Source organism: Trifolium pratense, linkage group LG5 (assembly GCF_020283565.1).
Source record: "Trifolium pratense cultivar HEN17-A07 linkage group LG5, ARS_RC_1.1, whole genome shotgun sequence".
Taxonomy (NCBI): Eukaryota; Viridiplantae; Streptophyta; class Magnoliopsida; order Fabales; family Fabaceae; genus Trifolium; species Trifolium pratense.
Window position 1 is genome coordinate 56701216 of NC_060063.1, and position 23823 is coordinate 56725038.

Genomic DNA, 23823 nt, shown 5'->3' on the forward strand with positions numbered 1-23823 from the left:
GAATGATATTGACATAGCATGTTCCATGAAAAAAAAATATATTATATCAACAACTAGACAATAAGAATAAAAGAGATTTCTTCTTATTTAATTATTATCCCCATTATTTTTATTTTATTTTATTTATAGACGAAGTACACCTCCTCCTAAAATTCACACGTAGAACTGTAAAGTTAAATTTAACAATATGTCAATATCAGCATTGCCAACACTTGATCTTGACCTTGCAAACTCTCCATATTTTTCTTTATTATTACTATATTATTAATTAATATTTGCTTTTTTCATGCTCCAAGCACTTAATTTCTTGATTTTAACATCAATTGTTCCATTATTGAACGCATGAAGGTGTGCCTTATCATTGATTGCCAACGTTGGATAAACTCTCGCCGTGATGCATGTTTTTCCTTGTCCCCCAAAACTCTCCACTACAGAGTGATCTATCTGCAAAAAACAGAGGACACAAAAAAGTGTTGGTAGATTTTAACAAAGAATTTCACATGCATTAATAACTTCTTTATAAAAAGTCTCTATCTAATTTACCATTTAAAAATGTAAATATGTTACGCTAGCCAAGACCCGACAAGTCTGGACAGTTACCTGGACTCTGGCTAAAATTTTGGTATTTTTGCTGGTTAATTTAGGGTAAAACTGAAATTTTTAGGGTTAGTTTGAGACAAAATTGAGATTTTTTGTCTAAAACTGAAAATTTTAAGGGTTAGTTTAGAGCAAAAATAAGATTTTTTGTTGGACTATTTATATATTACGTTACATGTGAAATTTTGTTTAAATTCTATATTTTTTCTGACTCGACCACCAACTTACCAAGCTCCTTATTGACAACTCCTCATGTACAAGGTCCACATCCACAAAAGCTCCATATGTGGTCAAATCATTCTTGTGATTCAAAGAAGATCTATGGAAGATACATGATACATATAAAGTTAGTTAAAATTGACACTTTGGTTTGGTGAGAATTTGATGGATAATGAAAGAGGAGGGACACACGTACCTACTTTGGTCACTACACATGAGCACAACATGTTTTTTGTTTGCTCTAAATACCTTAAAGAAAATTCTTGTGTATTCTTGCATGTCTTTTGAAGCTAAAACTAGTAAACCAAATGGTCCCAATCCAACACCATTCATTTTTGCACCATTTTCATTACATAGATGTTGAGGGTCCATTTTCCAACTAAGGTCTAATTCTTGTGCTTTTTCAAGCTCATTCACTTCAAATGATATTTCAACATCAGCCTGCAAAGGAAATGACAAATTAATGGGATATATAATTTGCATGCTTATAATCACTTCTTCAATAGTGATGCCACATTTATGTTGTGGTCACATGTTGTGGTGGCTTCCACTATATTATCATGATTCATGGTTTCAGTTGTGAGATTTAACAACTCCAAAATGAGTATTTCAATTTAGAGGATAAAATAATTTCAATGGTTAATTTTGTGTTACTTGAATGATAGCCTATAAATGTATTGAAAAATCAATTAGTATTTGGTCACGTAATTTGAGTGAGATTGTCATGGCGCAAAAGCAGATATGTTCCGATATTCCCTTGTTCTTTGTATTGGTTATGTTCTTCATTTCTCGTCTAGCAGAAACTAATCGAGCTCCGTTTGATCTCCCACTCACGAATTTGAACATGCAATATTCTATTTTCTACGTGAGTTTTACTATCAAGGCCGGCTCAACGGCCAAACAGCTCTAACTAATGCTTTAAACCTCAAAGTTTATAAATTTATTTCTTTTTCGTCGTCTTCTTGTTAATGTATTTGCACCAGACCCCAACAAATGTTCTCACATATATTACTAACTTAAATTATTACTAACTAAATTTTAAAAAATGAAGATCATATGCATATTTCACCTGTGCTGCTGTCACACCAGAAATCTCAAGCAGTGTTCCTCCCTTTAACACTTTGGAGTGCAAGTTAACATGGTTTGTACGTAGTTTTTCAATTTCAACTATAGGCCACTGGATCAATTGATTCCCAGATTTATCAAGCCAGAGAGTCCTAGGAATTCCCTGCAAATTCATGTCCATGTGTTTTGTCAATAATTAAACACCGACTAAGCTATAGGTCGTTTTTATAATCTATCTTATATAACTTATACGGAAATAATAAGCTATTCTGAAAAGTTTATAGAAATAAATTTAATACAACTTATGAATATATGTCATAAACCATACTTCTATAAACTCTCTTAAAACAAGTTTACAAATATTTCTTTTTCTTAACTCTCTGGTTCCAAGAGGAAGAGAGTCTAGTAATTTAGAGTTCGGTCATGAGGTAAGTAAAGTCTGACCAATAAATTATTTCATTTAGAAATTAAACTCGAGTTCTCCTGAATGATTCGTCTTTTAATGAAGCTCATTAACCATTCTTAATCACAAGTTTACAAATACTAATAATATAAAAGCAAAAAAAATTATTACCTGAATTCCAGACCATTCTTTTTGAACATCATCCTCTTGAGTTGAAGATTCATTAATCCAACCCCATAAGACCCTTCTCTTTTTTACATCATCATAAAATGTTTTAGATGCATAAAACTTTCCATAATCATATCTTAGAACCAAGGATAACTCATAATTGTTTTGCTCAAATCCCTTATTAGGAATAAACACATCCTTAATTATATCATAAGTACCAATCAAATAATAATCATGTGACACATCAATTAAACTAACCTTAAGCACATGCTTAATATTAACATGACCATAACTAGATGTATCAAGTCCAATTGAACCATTAATCAACACAGGAAAAAAATCAGGACACTCCATCATTCCAATTTTTTGGGCTGAATAAAAAGGATTTTTAGCTTGAACCCAATTAACAAAATCTTTACTTTTAAATAAAAGTGTAATTCCTTTATTGCCCTTTTGTTGACTTCCAACAAGTACCCTCCACAAACCATCATGATGACCAATCCAAGAAGTGGTAGGGTCTCTAAATGAAGTTGCATTAATTTTGTTACCAATAGTTGGCACCATTAAAGGGTTATTTGGTAATTTTATCCATTCCCTAAGAAATGGGTCAGAAACATTTTTGGGTATGGCCAAATTTTGAGTTTGGTGTTGATTAATGTCAATGCCAGTGTATAAGATAGTTGGTTTGTTATTTGAGAGAAGTGTGGATGAACCTGACCAACAACCATTGATATCATAGGATTTGGTTGGGGTAAGAGCATGTTGTAATGGAAACCAATTCACTAGATCCTTTGAAACAGAATGCCCCCAAACAATGCTATTGTTGCTCCATGTTGCACCTTTTGGATTGTGTTGGTAGAACATATGGTATAGTCCCTTGTATATCATAGGACCTAATTCACATGCAAAAAGAACATTTAGAATGGATCTTAGGTACATATATTTTTACTTTTAACAATATTCATTTAAATTAATATATACAGTAAGTTTATGTAGTACAAATTTAAAATTGTTAAAAAAAATAAATATATGGGAACAAACTCAAAATATTTATGTTAATAGAGAGAGTGTTCAAAAGAGTGTTGTTAGCATTTCTATTTTCTTGTATTTGGCTATTTGGACATTAGAGTTTAGCAATGTTCATTTGACCCCTTTTGGTAGACATTAGCAACTTAATTTCACAAGTTTTCCATAAAATATATAGCTAGATTATTCTTAATTAATAGTTATTAGGAATGGTCGAAATGCTATAAATTTAGGAGTAAAGATCCTCTCCATTTACATAGTTAATTTAAAAGTCATTTCAAATTAATATTTATTTATTTAATTTCATTTATATTGGTGAGTATTTATGTTATGCCTAATAAAAATATGACTCAGAGTGTTCCCGTGAGTAAAATTCTGTTTAAAGGGACACTACATGTAATATGTAAGGACCGAAGTTTGAATCATGATATTTAAAAGAGAAACATAATCGAGATTAGAACTAACCATTAGGATCTGCAACTCCATTCCAACATATCATGCCAAGAGTAAGAAAACAAGAAGCAAAAGAAAATCCATTAGAAAAACAAGTAAGTAATTAAGGAAATTAAGTGGATATTAATTGAATTAATTGAAACTAAGTTGAACGAAATACTATACCATTCATCCAATTCTTAGAAGGTTGGAAGTGAAAAGAAGGTTTATATGTTTGGTTCAAATTAAAGGTGAAAGAATGAGTATGATGGAAAGCTTCATTTTGGGCAACACCATAGAGAATAAGGATGAAACACGTAGCCATAAACCAAGAAGTTCCCATTTGTATGGATTTGTAGGAATGACAAGGGAAACCAATGCCTTGTGACCATCTATTTATATAAATAGAACCTTGTTACCAAACACTATTTATCCTAATAAACACACTATTGGTCCCTTTGAATGTAAGTACGAAACAATAAAAGACATCACAATACAGAACAAATTTTGAGGTATTGCATAAATTTTATCATATATACTGATGTTTAGTGGTCAAAAAATTATTTCGGTATATTAAACAACTTGTGCAAAGGATAAAAAGTTGTCGCATAATTCAATGAGGACAAAAATTTCTGTTTTTCTAATGTCCCATGTCCCCAGTTTGTCCAGTCCTAATAACAATTGTAAAATCAAACACAATATAGTTGAAATTATTCAGTTCAGTTCAATCCTTTAATTTTTAGCAAATCAAACACATCCAAGTGTATTTTTTTTTAGTAATTTTATGATAAAAAATAAACAAAATACACACTCAATTAAATTACTCAATTAAATTGTCTTTTTTTTTTGGTTACTCAATTAAATTGTCAAAATCAAATAAATTGAATGCCTAAACAAGTCATAATTTAATAAATACTAATTAAATTATGGAAAATGCTAAACAGTGCCCCCGGGGCACTGTTTAAGGAACCAATTATAGTAATATCATATTGAAGTTTGTGCGGTCAACGCCTCGAAAGTCTAAAAAGTATTATTTTCAATTTTAAAATTTCCTTTTTTGGTTTCCTTAACCAGTGCCCCGGGGCACCGGTTAGCATGACCCTTAAATTATTTATCTACATAAGATAATGTCTCAAATAGTCCTTATGAATTTAACCCAATTGATAAGATGATACTATATAAGAATAATGCTAGCAACACACTCTTTAACAAACACACTCTAACACACTCTCTTTTATTGGTTGAAATTCACATGGGTTCCATAAAAAAATGTGGACCCATATAACTTTTATGGGACCCATATAAATTTTGACCAATAAAAGAGAGTGTGTTGAAGTGTGTTTGTTAAAGAGTGTGTTGCTGGCACTCCTCTACTATATAATACTGTATAGTATGTTGAATTAGTTTATTTTAAGGTTTACTTTTGAAGGTTTAAGGTTTGTTAGGTAGGTTTACGAGAAAGAAATAAAAACAACTTTTTGGGTGTGTAGTTAGTAGAAAACGGGGTTGGTAATAGCAATTCGCGCGGGTTTATCGAAATACAGTGTCTGTAAATTTCATATACCCTAGCATCTTCTTTCTTCTTCAAATCGCGCGCGCTTCCTCCTTCTCCTTCGCCGGTAACTGCCGCATCGGCGAATTTCCTCATCGGAGTTTCATTCCTTCTCCTTTTCCATCTCTTTCTCATGAAACTATAGAGAGATTGAGAAATTTCCAAAACCCTAAAATTCAGAAGTAATTTATAAACCCTAATTCTCCTGTTGAGTTTATAGAGCTTTTACAGTCATGTACGGTGGTGGTGAGTGCGGAAAAAAGTTGTCTTTTCTTCTTATTACTCACTTATTCTTCTGATAATTCTCAACATTCTTCATTTTGTTGAATTTTGCAGATGAAGTTTCAGCTATAGTAATTGATTTGGGTTCACATACCTGTAAAGCTGGTTATGCCGGTGAAGATGCTCCCAAAGCTGTGTTTCCTTCCGTAAGTGTGTTATTTTTTGTTGAAAATTTTGAATTTTGCTGTATTTTCTGTTTCACTAGTATTATTAGCTGCTTTCAGCTTTATCGTTCTTTTTGGTTTTTGTTGATGTTAATTGATGGAGAGGGCATTGTCAACTTTTTTGGTCACAAGTTAGTACAGCTTGTATGTTTGATATATTATATAATCTTAGGCCATTGGCAATTTTTTGGGTACAAATTAGTACCGATTGTCTGCTTGATAGTGTAGCTAGGTTCATGTATGATTTATGGTTTGTTAGATTAAAATCTTTGGATGGTTAACGCATTTGAGGATGGATATATGATAATCTGATGACGGGGAGTTTTGTATTGACTCATGTGAAATTAGGTTGTTGGAGCAATTGATCAAATGGATGTTGATGAATCGGATGATGCTGAAAAGAACTCTGGCTCTGGCGAATCAAAGAACAATAGTAGAAATGTTGACGGTGATAAAGCCAAGGGAAAGAGGAAATTATATGTAGGATCTCAGTCCTTGGGCTACCGTAGAGATTTTATGGAGGTAAAGTTTTTGTAATGGTCTTCTTTATTACCATTTAATGTATACTTTTCAGTTTTTTTTTTTCTTTTATAATTAGTAGGTGTACTTATCTTTTTCTTTCATGATGTCAGGTGCTGTCTCCATTAAAGGATGGAATTGTTGCTGACTGGGATATTGTTGACAGCATTTGGGAACATGCCTTCAGGTTGATACTGATGATCTGCATCATAAGGATGTTGTTTTCACATTTCTTATTTTATGACATATGTGATTGGCATAGGGGTCACTTCATACCATAACTTGCACATTTTGTATATTTTCGATTGGTCTTAATAAATAAAGTTGATTGGATGAAACAAATAAATACTCCAGGTGTAGTTTGTGATCATTAGATTGCTAACAGACTCAACAGAAAATATTACTAGATAGTAGATAGTTATAACTCTAGGGATGCTCTATATGTATTGTTATTAGGAATATACAGTATACCTCTATCTTGTAATGAGAGATTGCGCTTTGACCCAATCCCTCTCCCTTCCCAGCCCAAAATTCTGTTAGAATTCAGTTATGCCAGCTGGCATTCTGTTACATTTAATTAGACCTAACTGTTCTATAAATAGATTCACGTATTCTCATTCCAGTCAGATTTGGAATTCACAAGTTTCAGGTAGAGATAACTCTCTAGGAGCTTTCCCACTCTTTCACGCTTTTTCCTTTACTTAGCTTATCTCTTTCTAATAGAAGAAACCATTTTATACTCCTTACACAAAATGAATTGATTGAAAATTTTGTTTTGGTCTAGTAGCCTAGTAGCTAGAATCACACACTTAAGTGTGGAGAAGTGGTGAATCCAGGGTTCGAGCCCCGTCCCCTCCAATAATTTTGTTTCTATAGAGCTAAATGTTGGAATAATGTAGCTGACCCCACTTAGTGGAATATTGCTTCTCGTGTTGTTGGTTGTTATTTTCCTAACATGGTTAAGTGGAATATTTTCATTGCGTGATTTTTTTTTTCTTTATGGTTTTCATGATTTTTCCTGTCTTTTCTTTTCATTAAGTGGAATTGTTTAATTCTTAAACTGGCATGTTTCTTTTTTAGTAGGGAGTGCTTATTGATTGACCCTAAAGAGCATCCCATGCTCCTTGCAGAGCCTTCTTCTAATGCTCAACAACAGAGAGAAAGGTGTTCTGGTTTTTATTTATCATCTAGATTTAATGTAGCTCTGTTTAAAACATCAATATGTATAATTTAGTTTGTTGTGATTATTGCAGGGCAGCAGAGCTCATGTTTGAGAAGTACAAAGCACCTGCGTTATTTTTGGCAAAAAATGCTGTTAGTGAATAGTCCTGCACTAACCTATATCTCTAACTAAAATAATAGTATATGTTATGGAGTGAGAATGTTAAAGAGGCTACTAAGTGAGTAGTCCTACACTAACCTATATCTAACTAAAATTTACTTTTGTTTGACATATAGGTTCTGACTTCTTTTGCATCAGGGCGTGCCACATCCTTAGTCGTTGATAGGTAAGAGATCATTAAGTTATTTGTTGACTAGCAGTTTCGATCTGGTTTTTTTTTTGTAATACGATTAATGATGTTTTTTTTTATCAATCATCATTTCCGCGTTTCAATCAATATCTCCTTAGCATATTATATAAGGAAGATTTTTTATATGGTTGTCTTGTTTCACTATGCCTTAGATGTCTTATACTAAATATAGTGTTAATTGATATCCACTTGATAGTCGATACTACCTTTGACCCTAATTCTATGACCCTCTTCTATATTTGTAGTCCCTTAATATAAGACTCTCTTCAAACTTTCACATGCATTAATGGCTTCTTTACAAAACTACCCCTATAAAATTTACAATTTGGAAACATTGATTTATTTTCTCTCCTATTATATTATTAATTGTAGTGGTAATTATGTAAGAATAACACACTTTACAAATTTATTGCTACAATCACTTTTCTTAATATCCGTGAAATTTGTAGGAAGTCTTAAAATAAGGTTGTATTAGGAAATAATGGGTCCAAAGCTCTGTTCACCTTAGTCTTTTATGCCTACCTCTCCCTGAACCTCCCCTCCCCTTATATTCATACTCCTAACGAACTCCCTCCATTCCCACATTCCCTGCCATGTAGCAGTATTGTTGATGGCAGAATACAGCGCTAGGCCAAAATCAGCCACACCATTGCGGCCTTCGGCGCCACCATGGTAGGTATCCGTTCACAAATTAGCTATGGTGGTTGGCAAAAACCCACCATGCCATTCTGCCATTTAACAACATTGCCATATAGTCAAGGTTGTACAACCTTTTACAGTCCAAACTCCAAATCCCTCTTTTGCCCCTTCCTCACGTCGTCTTCAAAGTAGTTGATGAAGCCTAACAAAAAAGCATTTGTTGTTGCTTTTGTAGCACGATAAAAAAAAGTTTGTAATCATACTAAAATGAGCCAAGAATGGCACAAAATAAATTCACTATTTTGATAACGGATCTGGAATATAATATTTTTACAATAATGATAAAGAGGATTTTACTTTCTTTGAAAGAAGTCTTCTCAAATAAACGTGTGAACTATGTACTTTTAGTTGCTGAATAAAAAGTCTGAAAGTTTAATCGCTATTTATCCGTTAACATGTCTTATATTTTCCTCATCCTGTTTGATTATTCTAAAGTAACCATGGTACTAATACTATGCTATGATTTAATCATCATAAGGGGTGTGGTTGATAATGACAAAAGTTATACTCCTACCCTGTGATTGTAACATGGCATATTAAGGGACCAAATTAAAATAATTATTAACATGAAAATTCAATTGAAAACATTGAAATAAGGGGGGTAATCGTCTAAGTCTGAAAGTTAAATATATCAGTTCATTTTCATGCTGCAATATAAGTTGCTAATGAGAGGTTTTCATTATTATTCCATTGCTCCCAGTGGCGGAGGATCAACTACAGTTGCACCGGTACACGATGGCTATGTTCTTCAGAAGGTATTTATTTTTAATGAATCAAATAGAATTCACTTGTCATGTAATTGAATTTATTCATATTTTCATTTGATTAAGCTATCTTTAGTTTGTTGTCCAATTTCATGAAAAATAATATGAAGTCTTCTAACTAATCGTATAATTACTATTTACGTGTCTTTTATCATATAGATCAAATGGAGGATAGTCCATTAGTTAAGATGTAGAGGAAGACCAAAGTCAAATGATTAAGAAAATTTAGTGTTCAAATGTCTATCTTTATATATGATTCTTGGTAGGATGTTATATAGTGTTATTTGATCCATGTAGCTGACACACCTAGATGGGAAAGGTTTGAATTGTTGTTTTAATTAAATACGAAAAACAAATACAAATATATATCATCTCTGTTGTACCACTTAATCATTTATCATTATGATTTTGCAAAAAAAAAAAAAAAAGAAGAAAGAATACAGATAATTACTAAAAATTTATAAACGAGTGGCCATGTATATGTGAGGTACTAATTATTGCCTCGGAATGAACAAACCAATGCTTCTTTATGTATGCTCTGCATATTCATAACATCTTTCATTCAGCTTTATATAATAAAATTAAGAATTCAAGATCTCATTCTACCCTGGCATTTATATTTTAGATTTGGCTAATACTAAGCCTTTCTGTCTGATCATATCTTCTATTTTTGCAACACAAGGCTGTGGCAACCTCTCCAATCGGAGGAGAATTTCTTACAGACTGCTTGATGAAAAGCTTGGAGAGCAAGGGTATTGCGGTGGGTTACAAAACTAGCTATTATATTTATCAGTGATCATCCGTGGTAAAGGTGCTGCGATTTTATCTGCCTGACATTTCCCCTTTTTTGCTGTACAGATGAAGCCTCGGTATTCCTTTAGGAGAAAGGAAATACGCCCTGGAGAGTTTCAGGTATTATGTGTTTTCATGTTGATGACCTGTTTAGTAACAATTTTTTCTTTCACTTTATTGCAATAATTGTAGTGTAAGTATGAAGCCCCCGCTTCCCACTCAAAAAAATGAACTTGGACAATATGGGATTCCAGTTAAAATTTCTTAAATCTTGCATCAATTTTAATTTTTTTTAATTTCTGAATCTGACAGACTGTAGATTTGGATTTTCCAAATACAACTGAAAGCTACAAACTCTACTCCCAGGTTTGTCATTGATCACGTTTTATTTTATTAAATGACATGTATTGTATATATGGTAACTGTTCCCTTGTGACAGAGGGTGATTGCTAGTGATATCAAGGAATGTGTGTGCCGTGCACCAGATACTCCATATGATGGTTTGTATACCTGTACTCGTCTCATATAATGTTTTGAATCTTGTTGGTCCTCTGCGTGTTCTTTTAAACACATTTGTTTGGAGACTGTCTAATTTGTATGGTGTCATTCACTATACCTTTTTTTGAATAAGAGGCCATGACTTGTCATCGCTTGTGATGTGCTTTGGGGTTGCTTGTTGTATGTGAGGCTTTTTCAATAATCTGTTTTGATGATATACATATTTTTCAGTCAAATCTTCGTAGCTTTAGAAGATACTTTTACCTTCTCTACTCCAATAGAATTTATCCAAGAAGTTCCCATATATGACATCCATTTTTTTTCTTTATTTGGCAGAGAGTGCATATTCAAACATCCCAACGACCTCATATGAGCTTCCTGATGGCCAGTAAGTTGCAGTTATTCTTGCTGATATAAATAGTGGGGGGGATAAATTGAGTTATGTTTCATCTTGATAACACATGTTTCTAGTATTACCTATTGGACATATTTCATAGTATAATTATTGTTTCTTGTTTAACCATAATCTATGGTGCAAGGTTGTCATGACAATTTTTTTTTTAAAATTTTTATACCACAGGACACTTGAAATTGGAGCTGACAGATTTAAGATTCCAGATGTTCTTTTCAATCCATCCCTGGCTCAGGTATGTGATCTGCATTAAAAATGTGGCCAGTTTATCCCATTGTTCATCTGACATGAAAAATTTATGATATTGCATTTCCTTTTAAATATTCTAAACTTCTGTCAAGGGAGTTCGAAGAAAAATTTGCCCTGACTCTTGAGGCAACTTTTAGAGGTGTCAAAAGGCACCCTCCTTATTGAAGCGAGGTGCTAATAATTAAAAGACAATAGAATAAAATTCTTACAACCTCCCATTGCCTTTTCCAATTATCTTACAACATTACTTACTGTTTCCAATAATTCCGTGAAGCAAAAAAGTAAACACTAGCATTTTTATCATTTGCAATTTTTGCGGTGAAAAAAGTGGCAATTTTGAGTATATTTTAATTTAGTTAAAATATGTAGAGTTTTAATTTCATGATGAATAATTGAACAAAGCATAATATATTTTAATATAGTAAAACATATCTATATATCTATATATTTGCATTTTTAAGTCAGATAAGTCACAGTATCGAAAGGTTCAGGAGAGAGGTTTCCAATTCCAAATAGATTTCAAAGAACTCAAATTCCAAATCTGTAAATATGTGAGAGATAGTGAAAATGTGAATTAGAGTATGAGATAAAGATGATAATTTTTGATAAATCAAGATTCATGTGTATTGTGTGTGTGTGTCTTGATTGTATTGGTTCATCCCCTCAATAAGAGGAAAAAGGTTGGAAATGGTTATTTCCTAAAATATAATACAATTATTATCATACCTAGCAAAGGACTATCTATATATGAGATTACTTTCATTATGTATGTACTGTATTAAAAAAGTTTAGCTTCTTCAAAGCATCTCTCTACAACCTTCTCCTGCTGCGCACTGCACAGCCTTGTTTGTTCATTTCTTTTTTGCCGTGCTTCTATTTTTTTTTTTGCTGTTCCATATATTACTTCAGAATCAATAATCCTGCTCTTTTAGTCTTATATTGTTTCAATGCAAATTGCAGTCAATTCCAGGCATGGAGAGCTTTGCAGAAATTGCTCCATCAGTTCGTGGGCTGCCTCAAATGGTATAGTAATTTAATGTGTTTGTTTAAAGTATCCCAAGACCCTAATTACTAACATTGGCCCTTATAATGGGAAATGGCTTTGGTTGCTGTTTTTTTAGTACTACCTTTGGCCCTAATAATAAGCCCCTTTTGAGAGAAAAAAACCGTCTCTAAATATCAGCACTACCCCAAATTACTAGATACATATTTTTCCTCTAACTATACCCTGATTAATAATACTGTCTTGAAAGATGAAAAGTCAAAATTAGAAGCATCCATCTATAAATAGGTATCTTAGGAACATTGATACACAAATTGAACACATTAAATACACTACCTGCTTTTATTAATATATGTGAAAAATGCAAAAGGGGTTTAGTTTAGTAAAAAGGACAGAGGGAGTATCTCAAATAGTACGTCATAATACAATAGCTTGGGGTAGAAGGGCATGATTGAGGAAATTATAGGCCAGGCCATTAGAGGGACTTGCATTTAGACATGATTCGTGATAAGACATTATGGCATAATTTGATTCATGTAGCTTCATCTAACCTAGTGGGAAAAAGCTTTGATTGTAGTGATATTGTTTTTGTTTAGGGTTTTGATTGCTGATTTTACATTCCTTTGAATATTTGCAGGTTATCGAAAGCATTAACAAGTGTGATGTAGACATTCGAAGAGAATTATTTAGTAGCATACTGGTACGTTATTTATGGTTTCCTTCTATCTCTGTTCCTTTGTGTATATATACTCTAGCCAGTTCCTATATAGAGCTTAAATACTTTTAGAATGGACATTTTTAGTCTATAATAAAAATGGATAAGCAGATAGTCTGCACACATATATCCACTCTCATAACCATTTTGATGAGAGCATTGCAGGAGCTTCATGCAGTTGACCATCCTTTTTTATTGAAAATTTGGAGATATACCCATAAATCACATGCATTGAAACTAAATTTTAATCTTGGTTGAAATGCTTTGAGTTGTATTTTTAGTGAACTGACATTTATCCATAAATTCAATCAATAAATATTTGCTGAAACCGTATGATGTACATATATAGGCCAAGTTATCTGTTTGATAGGTTTTGTCGTGTTGTACTGAATACTATGATGGAAGTATTTTGTGAAGAATCATATTCCTGTGATTTAATTTTGATTTCATTTCACTTTCAGCTTGCCGGCGGCACCGCTTCAATGCAACAGTTGAAGGAACGCCTTGAGAAAGACTTGCTAGAGGTATAATGTAACTAATAAGTCCTATTTTATTTTATTCACTGTGTGGCAATGAGTGGCAATTCGGAGGTTAATCACCTTGATGACTTTTGTTTACACTTGAATATTTTTCACCTATTATTGTTTTAAGGTGGTGATTTCACAGGCTGACATATTTTTTTCAAATGATTTTTCTGTGCCTGAATAATAGCGTTGTAAGACTTGGTTGTTAACATTGTTGTTTACGTTGTGTCTCATCCTATTTAGTCTACTTTTACTGTGTTGAGTTGGTGACATCCATTTAGAGCTGTAAAAAGGGCCTTAAGGGGTCGGCCCTTTAAGGGGCGGACCCACTTATTCCTGATTATTAATTTTATTTAAATTTTAAACAATTTTTCTAGTGTCGTGAACTTATTCTCTTTTTCTTCAATCAGCACTGTCCACGATCGGCACCCTAAAAAAACTGTGTTTAAAATTTAAATAAAATTAATAATCAGGAATAAGTGGGTCCGCCCCTTAAAGGGCCGGCCCCTTAAGGCCCTTTTTACAGCTCTACATCCATTAGTACAATTGATTGGGGACTTTGCCCGACTTTTTTCTTATACTTAGTTTTTGCATAGTCCTTTTTTATTTTTTATTTAAACTTGCTTTCTAAGTTTTGTGGCACTAAGGAGTGCTACATGTTATGCATAGGCTTATGGTATCTGTCCAATTTTCAATTCTTGAATTTTAGTGCAAGGTTTGTTTGTGTCTTGGCAGCTTTTGTAAGTTAGGACTCGAGGGTGTTTGGATAAACAACTTAATTGACTCTTATTTAGCAAGCACTTATCATATAAGAGCTTTTATGTTGGTTGTTTCTTCGATCTAAGAAGGAATGACACTTTGCTCCGCAGATATTGGGTATAAGCTGTGTCTATAAACTACATAAGTGAGTTTATGAAATGGTGCTTCCAAATGCTCATATATATACTTGGCTTCTCACTCTCAGCAAGGTTTTGGAGTATTTGCTGCTTTTGTTTTTCAGCATTGTGACTATCAAATGTAATTTTGAAGAGAATTATGTCCGTATGGTTTCCTTTCTTGTGTTTCTTTGATGCACTTGCAAAGAAAAGGAGCGTCTCTTTTGTGCTAATGTATTTTTTCCGTTGTGCACATTTAATAATGTTTTGCATGACCTTTGTTTGATTCTTTTTTAGTGAATTATCTCAATAAATTATAAAATTTATTCTGTGGCATAATGATTGAGAAGGTAAAAAGGTAATAGAATTGAAAAGCTTGGGAATGTTTAATTGAAATGCTCTCGTGTTATTAAGTGTTTGAAACATTTGGATGAATGTCTTTTAAGGTGAAATATTGTGTTTAACTGTAAAGCTTGATGCTGTGTAAGGTCATGCTACTACATTATATGCATGTAACAAGGCTTCTATGTTCTTCAGGCACTTTTAAAAGAAGATAACCCAATTGAAAACATTTATAAAAAATTGGATAAGACGTTGAGTTTATAAATATTATTACGCTATATTAAAACATTGGATCTTTTTGAAGTGTTGTCAAGTGCATGTGATTGCTTGTGTCCTCTATAAAGCTCGAAAGGTTAGCTGTTATAAAAATTTACTAAAATTTCATTTGTGATACAGGAATCCCCTCAGGCTGCTAGAGTGAAGGTATTGGCCAGTGGAAATGCTACTGAAAGGAGGTTCAGGTGTGCACACACTCTCTCTCTGCCAATACCATGATTTTATTAAGGATTGTTGATGCATTGTATAAACTGTTTTCTAACTCATGATGGTGAATTTATGGGCAGTGTCTGGATAGGAGGCAGTATATTGGCTTCTCTTGGTTCCTTCCAACAAATGTGGTTCTCTAAATCCGAGTAATTACCTGACCCAAACTTATGCTCGTTATAAGAAAATCATGGTTATGAAATTAAGTTTGAAATTCTTTAATAAAGGATAGTTTTGAACAGTAAATTGTTTTAATGCATTTCTTATAGGTATGAAGAGCATGGTGCTTCGTATATCCAAAGGAAGTGTCCTTGAGTTGATACTGGTTCGAGTATTCTTCCATTGATCTATCTCGTGTTCAGGAAGTTCTCGCAACGAACTTTGAAGCAGTGCTTGTTTTATCTTTAGCTGTTAATGACTATTGATTCCCATTAGATCTCAGTCTAACTACATTGTTGACCTCAAGATGGATCAAAATCCAACTATTATTGTAATCTATACTGATGTGGGACTGTGCTTAGAGTCTGTAATAGTGTCCTGTTTAACAAACTGGTTTCCCTTCTGTGTAAATTTAATTTATTCTGTCATGAGATTAGCCATTTAGATTATAACTATTTAATAGTTTTATTTGATTAATACTTTTGGTTTTCCTAAAAATTATATACTTTTAGATGTTGTGACTTGGCTTTTTGTTGGTTAAGTACACATTTTTGTCGTAACTTTTTCGAAAGTGATTTTCGCGTAACATTTTTACCTGGCTAGCTAAAGTTATTCAACTTTTAAACCAAAATTAATCCTCTAAATATATTTTTTTCAAGAAAATTTCTGAAAAGTTAGGATGGTGTGCCCACAAAAAAGTTTATTTACAAGAAGTTAGTAAGAATATTAAAAGACAGAAAATAATTACTTGATAATTTTTTTTCTTGTTTTGACACTTACACTGTATATATACATAGCAAATGTGGTTTTTGCAAATGTGGTTTGATTAAGTGATTTTTCTGGAATATAGTTCGATTATGTGATTGTTGTGTTTGATTGTTGTGTTTGAAAATTATGAAGTCATTGTTGTGTTTGATTAAGTGATTTTTGCAAATGTGGTTTGAGATATTAGTAAAAACTCGTAAGTCAAAGTTGTTTGATTAAGTCATTGTTGTGTTTGATTAAGTGATATTTGATTAAGTGATTTTTGCAAATATGGTTTGATTAAGTCATTGTTGTGTTTGATTAAGTAGGTATATCAGAGTTTCACTTTAATTTTCCAATACAAGTTTAAGTGATTTAGCTCAATTGGTTAATAAGACAGCAAAAATAAAGCATAGTAGTAGACCACCTGAAGGTTGAAGCTATCTCTTTCATCATCAGCTATTTCTTTCGTGTTTGCTTTCGCTCTCATACATATACATTCATTTATGTTTGTTCTACCCTTCAATTGTAACAAGTCTCCTGATCTGAGCACAATTCATAGCTCAATTTATCAAAATTACCAGCGAAATCCTAAGCCAATCGTACCTGCTATTGGACTCCCATCAAAATACTAGTAACAATCAAATTATTACTATAAAATTTAACAGCAACCGTGAACCAAAAAGAAATAATGAATTTTTAGATTTAACAGATGTATAAACGGTGTTAAGTTAAGGGGGAGGTTTTTATCTATTTTAACATGTCAGTGTCATTTAAAGACGGAGGTGAGTGTAATTTTTCCTTTATTTAAAAATCGAATAAAATCAAACCAATTGAACCAATTGAGAATGTGCGATATGATTTGAATTCTTCTTCAGCTAAGCTAGATTTAGCATGTGAACCTCTCTGTCTCTGATATGAAGTAGTAGGATAGGAGTACTAGAAAACATGACCTGCAGGTTGTTAATTTGTTGTTGAATGTAGAAGAGTAAAATTATCCTGCTACATGCTTATACTCTTTATCTATAGGCTCTTTTGTTTATTGCTTTTGTTACTCCAAAACTTGGAAAAGGATTAATGATGGATTATGTTAGCTTGTAGAAATTTCATGATGCAGTGCTTTATTCCATTTGTTTTATTTTCTTGTTGCTGTGATTTTCTAGACTTTTTATGTTAGCTTGTTTTTCTAGAGTTATTTTCTTTATTTCTTTATTGTGTAAATAAATAATGCATCAGCGATGGAAGTACCTGGAAATAGAAAGTGGATCAATAATAGAGTTGATTCACACAAGAATATCACCGAAGAATTTGAAATCGGAGTTGATGAGTTTATTAAGTTTGCTTTGGAACAAGATGTAAATAACATCGGAAGAGGGGATATTAGATGCCCGTGTAAGAAATGCAAATGTCTGAAATTTGAAAGTCCAATAACAGTGAAGACACATCTATGTAGGAAGGGATTCATGATTGATTATTATCATTTGACGAACCATGGTGAGGATATTCCCCCAATTCCCCCTGTGGTTGTCTGAAATTTGAATGTCCAATAACAGTTATGGTTGTTTTGAGTGTTTGGTCGTATACACTTAATTTCAAGAACAATGCTTTTTTGATAAAAAAAACAATGTTAGTAGTATTAGTTTCAAGAACAATGTTATATTAGTTATGGCTTCCATGTATTTTGGTGATTGTGTATAAATACTTATGAACACAATTTAAAAAGTATTTCTTATTAAATATTGTGTATTGATGATTTTAATTTTATTTATTTAATATAGTAAATGCAGTTGCTATATCATGAGTGAAATTAGGTAAGAAGTTTGCTATATTAACCATAAATTTAACATAACAGTTTCCTTCATAATTACTGAGGGAAACATAAACCTCACAAATGCAATATCAGTGACGGAAATGTATTCAGTCACAAATTTGTGATATAATGAATCTCTCATAATTAGAAAATATTCTCTCATTAATCAGTGATGGAAATAAAATTGGTCTAAGATTCCGTCATTAATCAGTGACGGAAAAATTGGTCCATGATTCCCTCATTAATCAGTGACGGAAATAAAATTGGTCATGTTTGTAATTTAGTGACGGAATTTAACTTTAGCAGCAGATATATTCCGTACCAGTTTGTGACGGAATTGAAATTCCCTCGCTAATAATTTGCGACGTTGAAATTGTTTACGGATTTAGGGCCGCAACAAATTCCGTCATTAAATTGCTTTGTGACGGAAATATAGTGTTTAGTGACGGAATACTTCCCTCGCTAATTAGAATTTTTCTAGTAGTGTAGACGTTAGTTGAAATCTCATTTTCTACTTCTGCTTTGTGAATTTTCAGTGTAATGATGTCTCATATATATGTGTGTGGATGATCATTTTGAGTTGTAACTTATAAGTAATGAATAATTTGTTTGGTTTTTATTCATGTGTTCCTTAATAATTTTATCAACTATTAATTATGAGAGCTTTATATCATTGTGTCGATCAATGGCCATATTAATTGCAGAAGCCATACTTCAGTTTTGGATTGTCTATGGTGGACTGGACAGTCATAAACTTTACATGGTGTTTAGGAGTGATACAAGTTTTAAACCGAAATTAATCCTCTAAAGATTTATTCTTTTTCAAGAAAATTTATAAAAAGTATGTAGGATGGTGTTTTCATCGGATATGATGTATTATTATACCAAACTACTATGCTTTAAAAATCAATAGCTGATTCAATGATGATTGTCGCAAAAAAACAAAATAAACATAATACTTTAGAAGTTTAACTATATTAAAATAAAATTTTTGTTAACGAATGAAATGTAGATTTTTTGTTTTTTTATTTATTTTCACCACAAGTTTAATCTGATTCGCGGGTCAGTTCTGGCATCAAGTGGTTCCAGCCCCCTCCCGATCGCAGTTGCGGGGATCAAACTGTGGTCATTCCTACCAAGTTCAGCGTCAATCACCACTAAACCAACTAACGATTGGTGAATGAAATGTAGATTTTAATATAAAGAGGGGAATGAAATTCAAACTTCTTTTAATGGAAGAAATAAAAGAGTGTAATTTTCTCTAATATATTTTATATAAAAGAAGATATAAGTGTATATTTTAACATAAAATGATGAATAATGTAATATTTACTTATATAGACACTTTATAAATGTATATTTTGACCATATATAGGAAAGGATCTGGACTCATTTTATATATGCATTTTGTGATTCATACTATACACACACACACATATCTCTCAATCTTGATTTAATTTGTATATGTTTTCACAAGTCACAAAAGAATTAATGATGGATAGTCTTAGGAAAACACTAGGGAGTTTTGCAATGGTAGCATTAGTCTTTGTTGGTTTTATTTTCTCATCTTTCTCCACTCTATTACTTCTATCTCACAACCAATTACTCAGCCAACACCAATCAAACATGGTACGTTCAAATCACCTACCTATACGGTTAAAACTTCTATCTTTCTTTGTTTTTGCTTCAAAACAATGTACATATTTTCTTATATGATGATCATAAATTCACAATAATTATGTATTTTCTTCATGTCTTGATTGAATTTTTCAATAATTATATATATATATTTTCTTTATTATTAATGTAGAGTACCAATGTTAATGAAACATATGGGGATGATCTTGAAAAAGCTTTGGCCAAAGCTACAAAGGGAAAAAACAAAACCTTGATAATTGCTATAGTAAATAAGGCTTATGTAGAACAAGATGTAGAGGGTGATGCAATCACCATGTTTGATTTATTTTTAAGCAGTTTTTGGCTTGGAGAAAGAACAAGGTCTTTGATTGATAACCTTCTCATTGTAGCCGTTGATCAAACGGCCTACGATCGATGCGAATTTTTGCGGTTAAATTGTTATAGATTGGAAACAAATGGTGTTGATTTTGGAGGTGAGAAATTCTTCATGTCTCAAGATTTCATCAAGATGATGTGGAGAAGGACTTATTTTCTCTTGGAAGTTCTAAAACGTGGCTACAACTTCATTTTCACGGTAAGTTTTAGATGTTGAAGTGCCATCATATTTTGATTATATAAAGAAAAAAAAAATCCTATTTTCTTAAACATTAATTACATTAAATTAGAAAGGTTGGTCAAAACTTGAAAGAAATAAAACATTTATATACTTATTTTTTTTTCCTAATTTCTATCAATCAAAGCCATAAATTATAAATACTGTTTAATTATCCATAGTCAAAAAGTTGTTTATCAAAATGTTCTAGACTTCAAGTTATAAACCCAAGACATTGAGTTGTACTGGGTAATGAATTCCTTCATAAGACAGATTGTTCAGGAGAACTCGAGTCCGATTTCTAGTGTAAACAATTTTTGGCTAAATTTTCCTAATTTCGCGGCCAAACTCTTTATTACCGGGCGGTCATTTCCATAGAAACAAGAGAGTTAATAAAAATGTTCAAGTTGCATACTTTGTAGTACTATAGCAATCTAAAATGTTCAAGACTACAATTCAATTTCTTATACATAACACGTTTTTAGAGATTGGGAAAAAACCTTGCATGTTGCATGTGACTGAGCATTCAAGATGAGATAAATTTCCTAGCGTGTCAAAATAAATAATCAAAGTTTTTTGCCACACTAGGAAATTATTTTGACTAACTTATAAATGTCATCACATTTCATGTTTAAGAATTTGGTGAAGTAATTAAGATTTTTCTCACGTGTACCAAAGTAGACATAGGACCTGTTTGAAAAATACTTGAACTAGCTTACTTGGTTACGGTACTTTGAGATTTTAACTATATATATATATATATATATATATATAGATTATTAGCTATAGTTTAGGGTAAAATAAATTTTTTTTTTTTCCATGAGGATAAATTTTAATAGAGACGACGTGTAAAGTGGTCTAGCGTTGATCTTTATTTTAAAATGATTTAAATTTTTATCAATGGCATATATAATTGTACTTGGAAAGTATGTTAATAGACATTTTTATTTTTATGATTGAGATAATAACTTAATTGATTTTAATTCAATTAAAATAGCAAAAAATATAATTATGTAATTCGTGGGGAACTAATGTTAGTAATATCACTGTTTTAATTGTAAAGACGATGAGAATTGAGAATTTTGCATCTAAGTATTTTTTTTTGTCACATGCATCTAGTTATATCCACGGAAGTTTTCATCAACAAAATATTACACGGACGAAATGATGAAACCATTGTAAACTCATACATACAAGTAAGGAAGTCGGAGTTTAAAATCCGATCGTGGCGTTCAGCTTAACAATTTCGACAATTTTTTGTCGGTTAAACTAGGAATTCTATGGACTCTCTAGCTTGTAATTGCATTTTCACTATATATATTTACTTGCATAATCACTTCATTCTTTTGTAGGACATTGATGTAATGTGGTTAAGAAATCCATTCGAAAAGTTGAGCAAGAATGAGACTGAAGATCTTCAAATTAGCACAGACCGATACCTTGGCGATCCTTGGTTACAAAAACAACCAATCAATACTGGATTTTTCTTAGTAAGATCGAACAACAAGACCGTAACTTTGTTCGAAACATGGTATGGAAAAAAAGACAATTCAACTGAAAAAAAGGAGCAAGATGTGCTTGTTGACCTCATTAAAAGTGGTATAATTGGACATTTAGGACTCAAGGTTAGGTTTTTGGATACCCTCTATTTTAGTGGATTTTGTCAAGATAGTAAAGATTTTAGGGCAGTAACCACTGTTCATGCAAATTGTTGTCGAAGTATCACTGCAAAGATAGATGATTTAAAGATGACTCTTTATGATTGGAAGAAATTTAGAAGCTTAGAGGTTAATTCTACAACAAATTTTCATTGGACAAGTCATGAGTCGTGCATGGAGTCATGGAAATGACTTAATAGAAAAGAAAAATACTTATTATATGGTTATAAATATTATCATTATTATATATAGTTTATTTTAGTTGAATAATAATATTTACATATGTACTTTCATTTTGTGTACTATATATCTAAAATAGACATTTTGTGTACTCTTAATAAATTAAGAGTGGAACTGTTTTTTAGATTGGTTAGTTAATCCAATTAAAATTGTTGCATTGCCATTCAAAAAAATAAAATATTTGTTCAATTGGTTCCAATCTTAACCATATAACTGGTTTACTCAAGGTGTGGCTAAAAAATTGGGCAATGGAATGCATACAAGTTTTTGGAGGGACACTTGGGTTGGCGATTCGCCGAGATCGGTTCCCGTGACTTTTTTCTTTCTCTATGCAAAAGGATGCGTTGGTAGCAGAAGTTAGAAGTCCAAACAGTGATATAGAGAGATGGAGGCTGCTATGGCGTAGAAGATTTTTCGAGTGGGAAAATATTTTGCTCAATGAGAAGACCGATGGGACTGGCCGGCTGGGTGCCGGTTGGGGGAAAGGTTTTCACTGTAAAATCAACTTACCGGATTGTGTCGAATCTGTCAGTACATGATTTCGAGGTAGCACCGTCGCATGCTGGCATGTTTTTATTTAGCAGTCTGCATTTGTGTCTTCTGCTTTGGGTTGCTCCTTTGGTGCATCAAATGAATTGTACTATAAATTTAGCAGTTTAAAAAAAAAAAAAAAAAAAAAAATAGTTTTTTTTTTTTTTTTTTTATATTAATCCTCTAATTTATAGAGATGGGGACTACTAGTAATCCAAAGTTCATCTGCGAGGTTAGTAAAATCTGGTTAAGAATAAATAGAAATCTTTTAAAAAACAAAAACATTTGATTGTTATTTTTAATTTTAGATAAAAATCTTATTTAAACCTAATAATATTTGAAATAAAAAAAAAAAGCACTATATTTTTGAGATAGATAATTTAAATAGATGAATGAAATTCTTCTCATGCATATTATTCAAACCTCACTAGATCAAACCTAATGACTTACTGGCCAATAAAGTTTATAACCCTCATGGGTAGGGTAACTAATCGACACATTCGGCTATATATATACCTTTTGATTCAATTCAATTTTCAGTTTTCACCGTTGATTGTGCTGAAAGGTATTATTTTAATTCTTTTGGTTTTCTCTGCTGAAAGGTATTATTTTAATTCTTTTGATATTCTCTCCAATTAGGGTTTCAAACCTTTGATCAATGAATTAGGTCTTCTTTTTAATTTTAGAAGAGAACTTTTGTGAAATTCAATATTTTGTGATAATAATAGAATTAAGCTTGAGAAGAATTAGGGCTTCCTTGATAGGTTGGGCTTTCTGTTTTTTCCAATTTGAGAAGAATTAGGGATTCCTTGAGAAAAATAGAAATTTTCAATTCTGACTGATTTTCTTTCTTTATGGTATATATATACACACACTAGAAAAATATAAGAGAAAGTTCATAAAATCAAGGAGGAGGTATGAGAAGTACACTCCATCTGAACCCAATCATCTCAAAGGTAAGACAAGAAAACAAACAGAAAAAACTACAACAGACACACCGCCCAAACAAACTAGAACCCTTAAAAAACACCACCAGAAGAACACTTCTCATAAAGAGAGTGACAAGGAACAACCACAAGTAACAACCAATCAAGACCCAACACGACACTCAAACAAACTCTACGGGTAGCATAAAG

General features: G+C 32.1%; 3 protein-coding genes across 4 annotated transcripts; 2 read left to right on the forward strand and 1 right to left on the reverse strand.

Moving 5' to 3' along the window:
• Positions 1 to 21: 21 nt before the first annotated feature.
• LOC123887327 (beta-fructofuranosidase, cell wall isozyme-like) lies at positions 22 to 4291 on the reverse strand. Its single transcript, XM_045936629.1, has 7 exons — positions 4097 to 4291; positions 3944 to 3952; positions 2456 to 3345; positions 1886 to 2044; positions 1013 to 1257; positions 826 to 916; positions 22 to 444 (listed from the first exon to the last, which is right to left on the reverse strand). Exons 1-7 carry the CDS (start codon positions 4251 to 4253, stop codon positions 265 to 267), a joined length of 1731 nt encoding a protein of 576 aa, XP_045792585.1. The 5' UTR covers positions 4254 to 4291; the 3' UTR covers positions 22 to 264.
• Positions 4292 to 5350: 1059 nt separating this feature from the next.
• Positions 5351 to 15951, forward strand: LOC123884232 (actin-related protein 4-like). 2 transcript variants are annotated; one of them, XM_045933295.1, is made up of 20 exons: positions 5351 to 5708; positions 5799 to 5890; positions 6257 to 6430; positions 6541 to 6614; positions 7508 to 7591; positions 7681 to 7741; positions 7886 to 7935; positions 9359 to 9413; positions 10105 to 10182; positions 10281 to 10334; positions 10527 to 10580; positions 10654 to 10714; positions 11049 to 11100; positions 11293 to 11359; positions 12334 to 12396; positions 13014 to 13076; positions 13553 to 13615; positions 15229 to 15293; positions 15396 to 15464; positions 15585 to 15951. In XM_045933295.1, the coding sequence occupies exons 1-20, from the start codon at positions 5696 to 5698 to the stop codon at positions 15628 to 15630; spliced, it is 1338 nt and encodes a 445-aa protein (XP_045789251.1). In that variant the 5' UTR covers positions 5351 to 5695; the 3' UTR covers positions 15631 to 15951. The 2 variants fall into 2 exon arrangements, with proteins under 2 accessions (XP_045789251.1, XP_045789252.1); XM_045933296.1 differs by having other exon boundaries at positions 7511 to 7591.
• A 1505-nt stretch (positions 15952 to 17456) lies between these two features.
• Positions 17457 to 22108, forward strand: LOC123886955 (uncharacterized protein At1g28695-like). Its single transcript, XM_045936218.1, has 3 exons — positions 17457 to 17741; positions 19839 to 20240; positions 21611 to 22108. The coding sequence occupies exons 1-3, from the start codon at positions 17457 to 17459 to the stop codon at positions 22106 to 22108; spliced, it is 1185 nt and encodes a 394-aa protein (XP_045792174.1).
• The last annotated feature ends 1715 nt before the right edge of the window (positions 22109 to 23823 follow it).

Coding starts and splice junctions, on each gene's coding strand:
- LOC123887327 (XM_045936629.1), bottom strand. CDS start 4,253: ATGGGAACTTCTTGGTTTATGGCTACGTGTTTCATCCTTATTCTCTAT. Junction 2,045..2,455: donor AAGAATGGTCTGGAATTCAG/GTAATAATTTTT, acceptor ATGAATTTGCAG/GGAATTCCTAGGACTCTCTG. Junction 917..1,012: donor ATGTGTAGTGACCAAAGTAG/GTACGTGTGTCC, acceptor TATCTTCCATAG/ATCTTCTTTGAATCACAAGA.
- LOC123884232 (XM_045933295.1), top strand. Junction 6,431..6,540: donor ACCGTAGAGATTTTATGGAG/GTAAAGTTTTTG, acceptor TCATGATGTCAG/GTGCTGTCTCCATTAAAGGA. Junction 11,101..11,292: donor TATGAGCTTCCTGATGGCCA/GTAAGTTGCAGT, acceptor TTTATACCACAG/GACACTTGAAATTGGAGCTG.
- LOC123886955 (XM_045936218.1), top strand. CDS start 17,457: ATGGAAGTACCTGGAAATAGAAAGTGGATCAATAATAGAGTTGATTCA. Junction 17,742..19,838: donor TTCCCCCAATTCCCCCTGTG/GTTGTCTGAAAT, acceptor TTATTAATGTAG/AGTACCAATGTTAATGAAAC. Junction 20,241..21,610: donor GCTACAACTTCATTTTCACG/GTAAGTTTTAGA, acceptor ATTCTTTTGTAG/GACATTGATGTAATGTGGTT.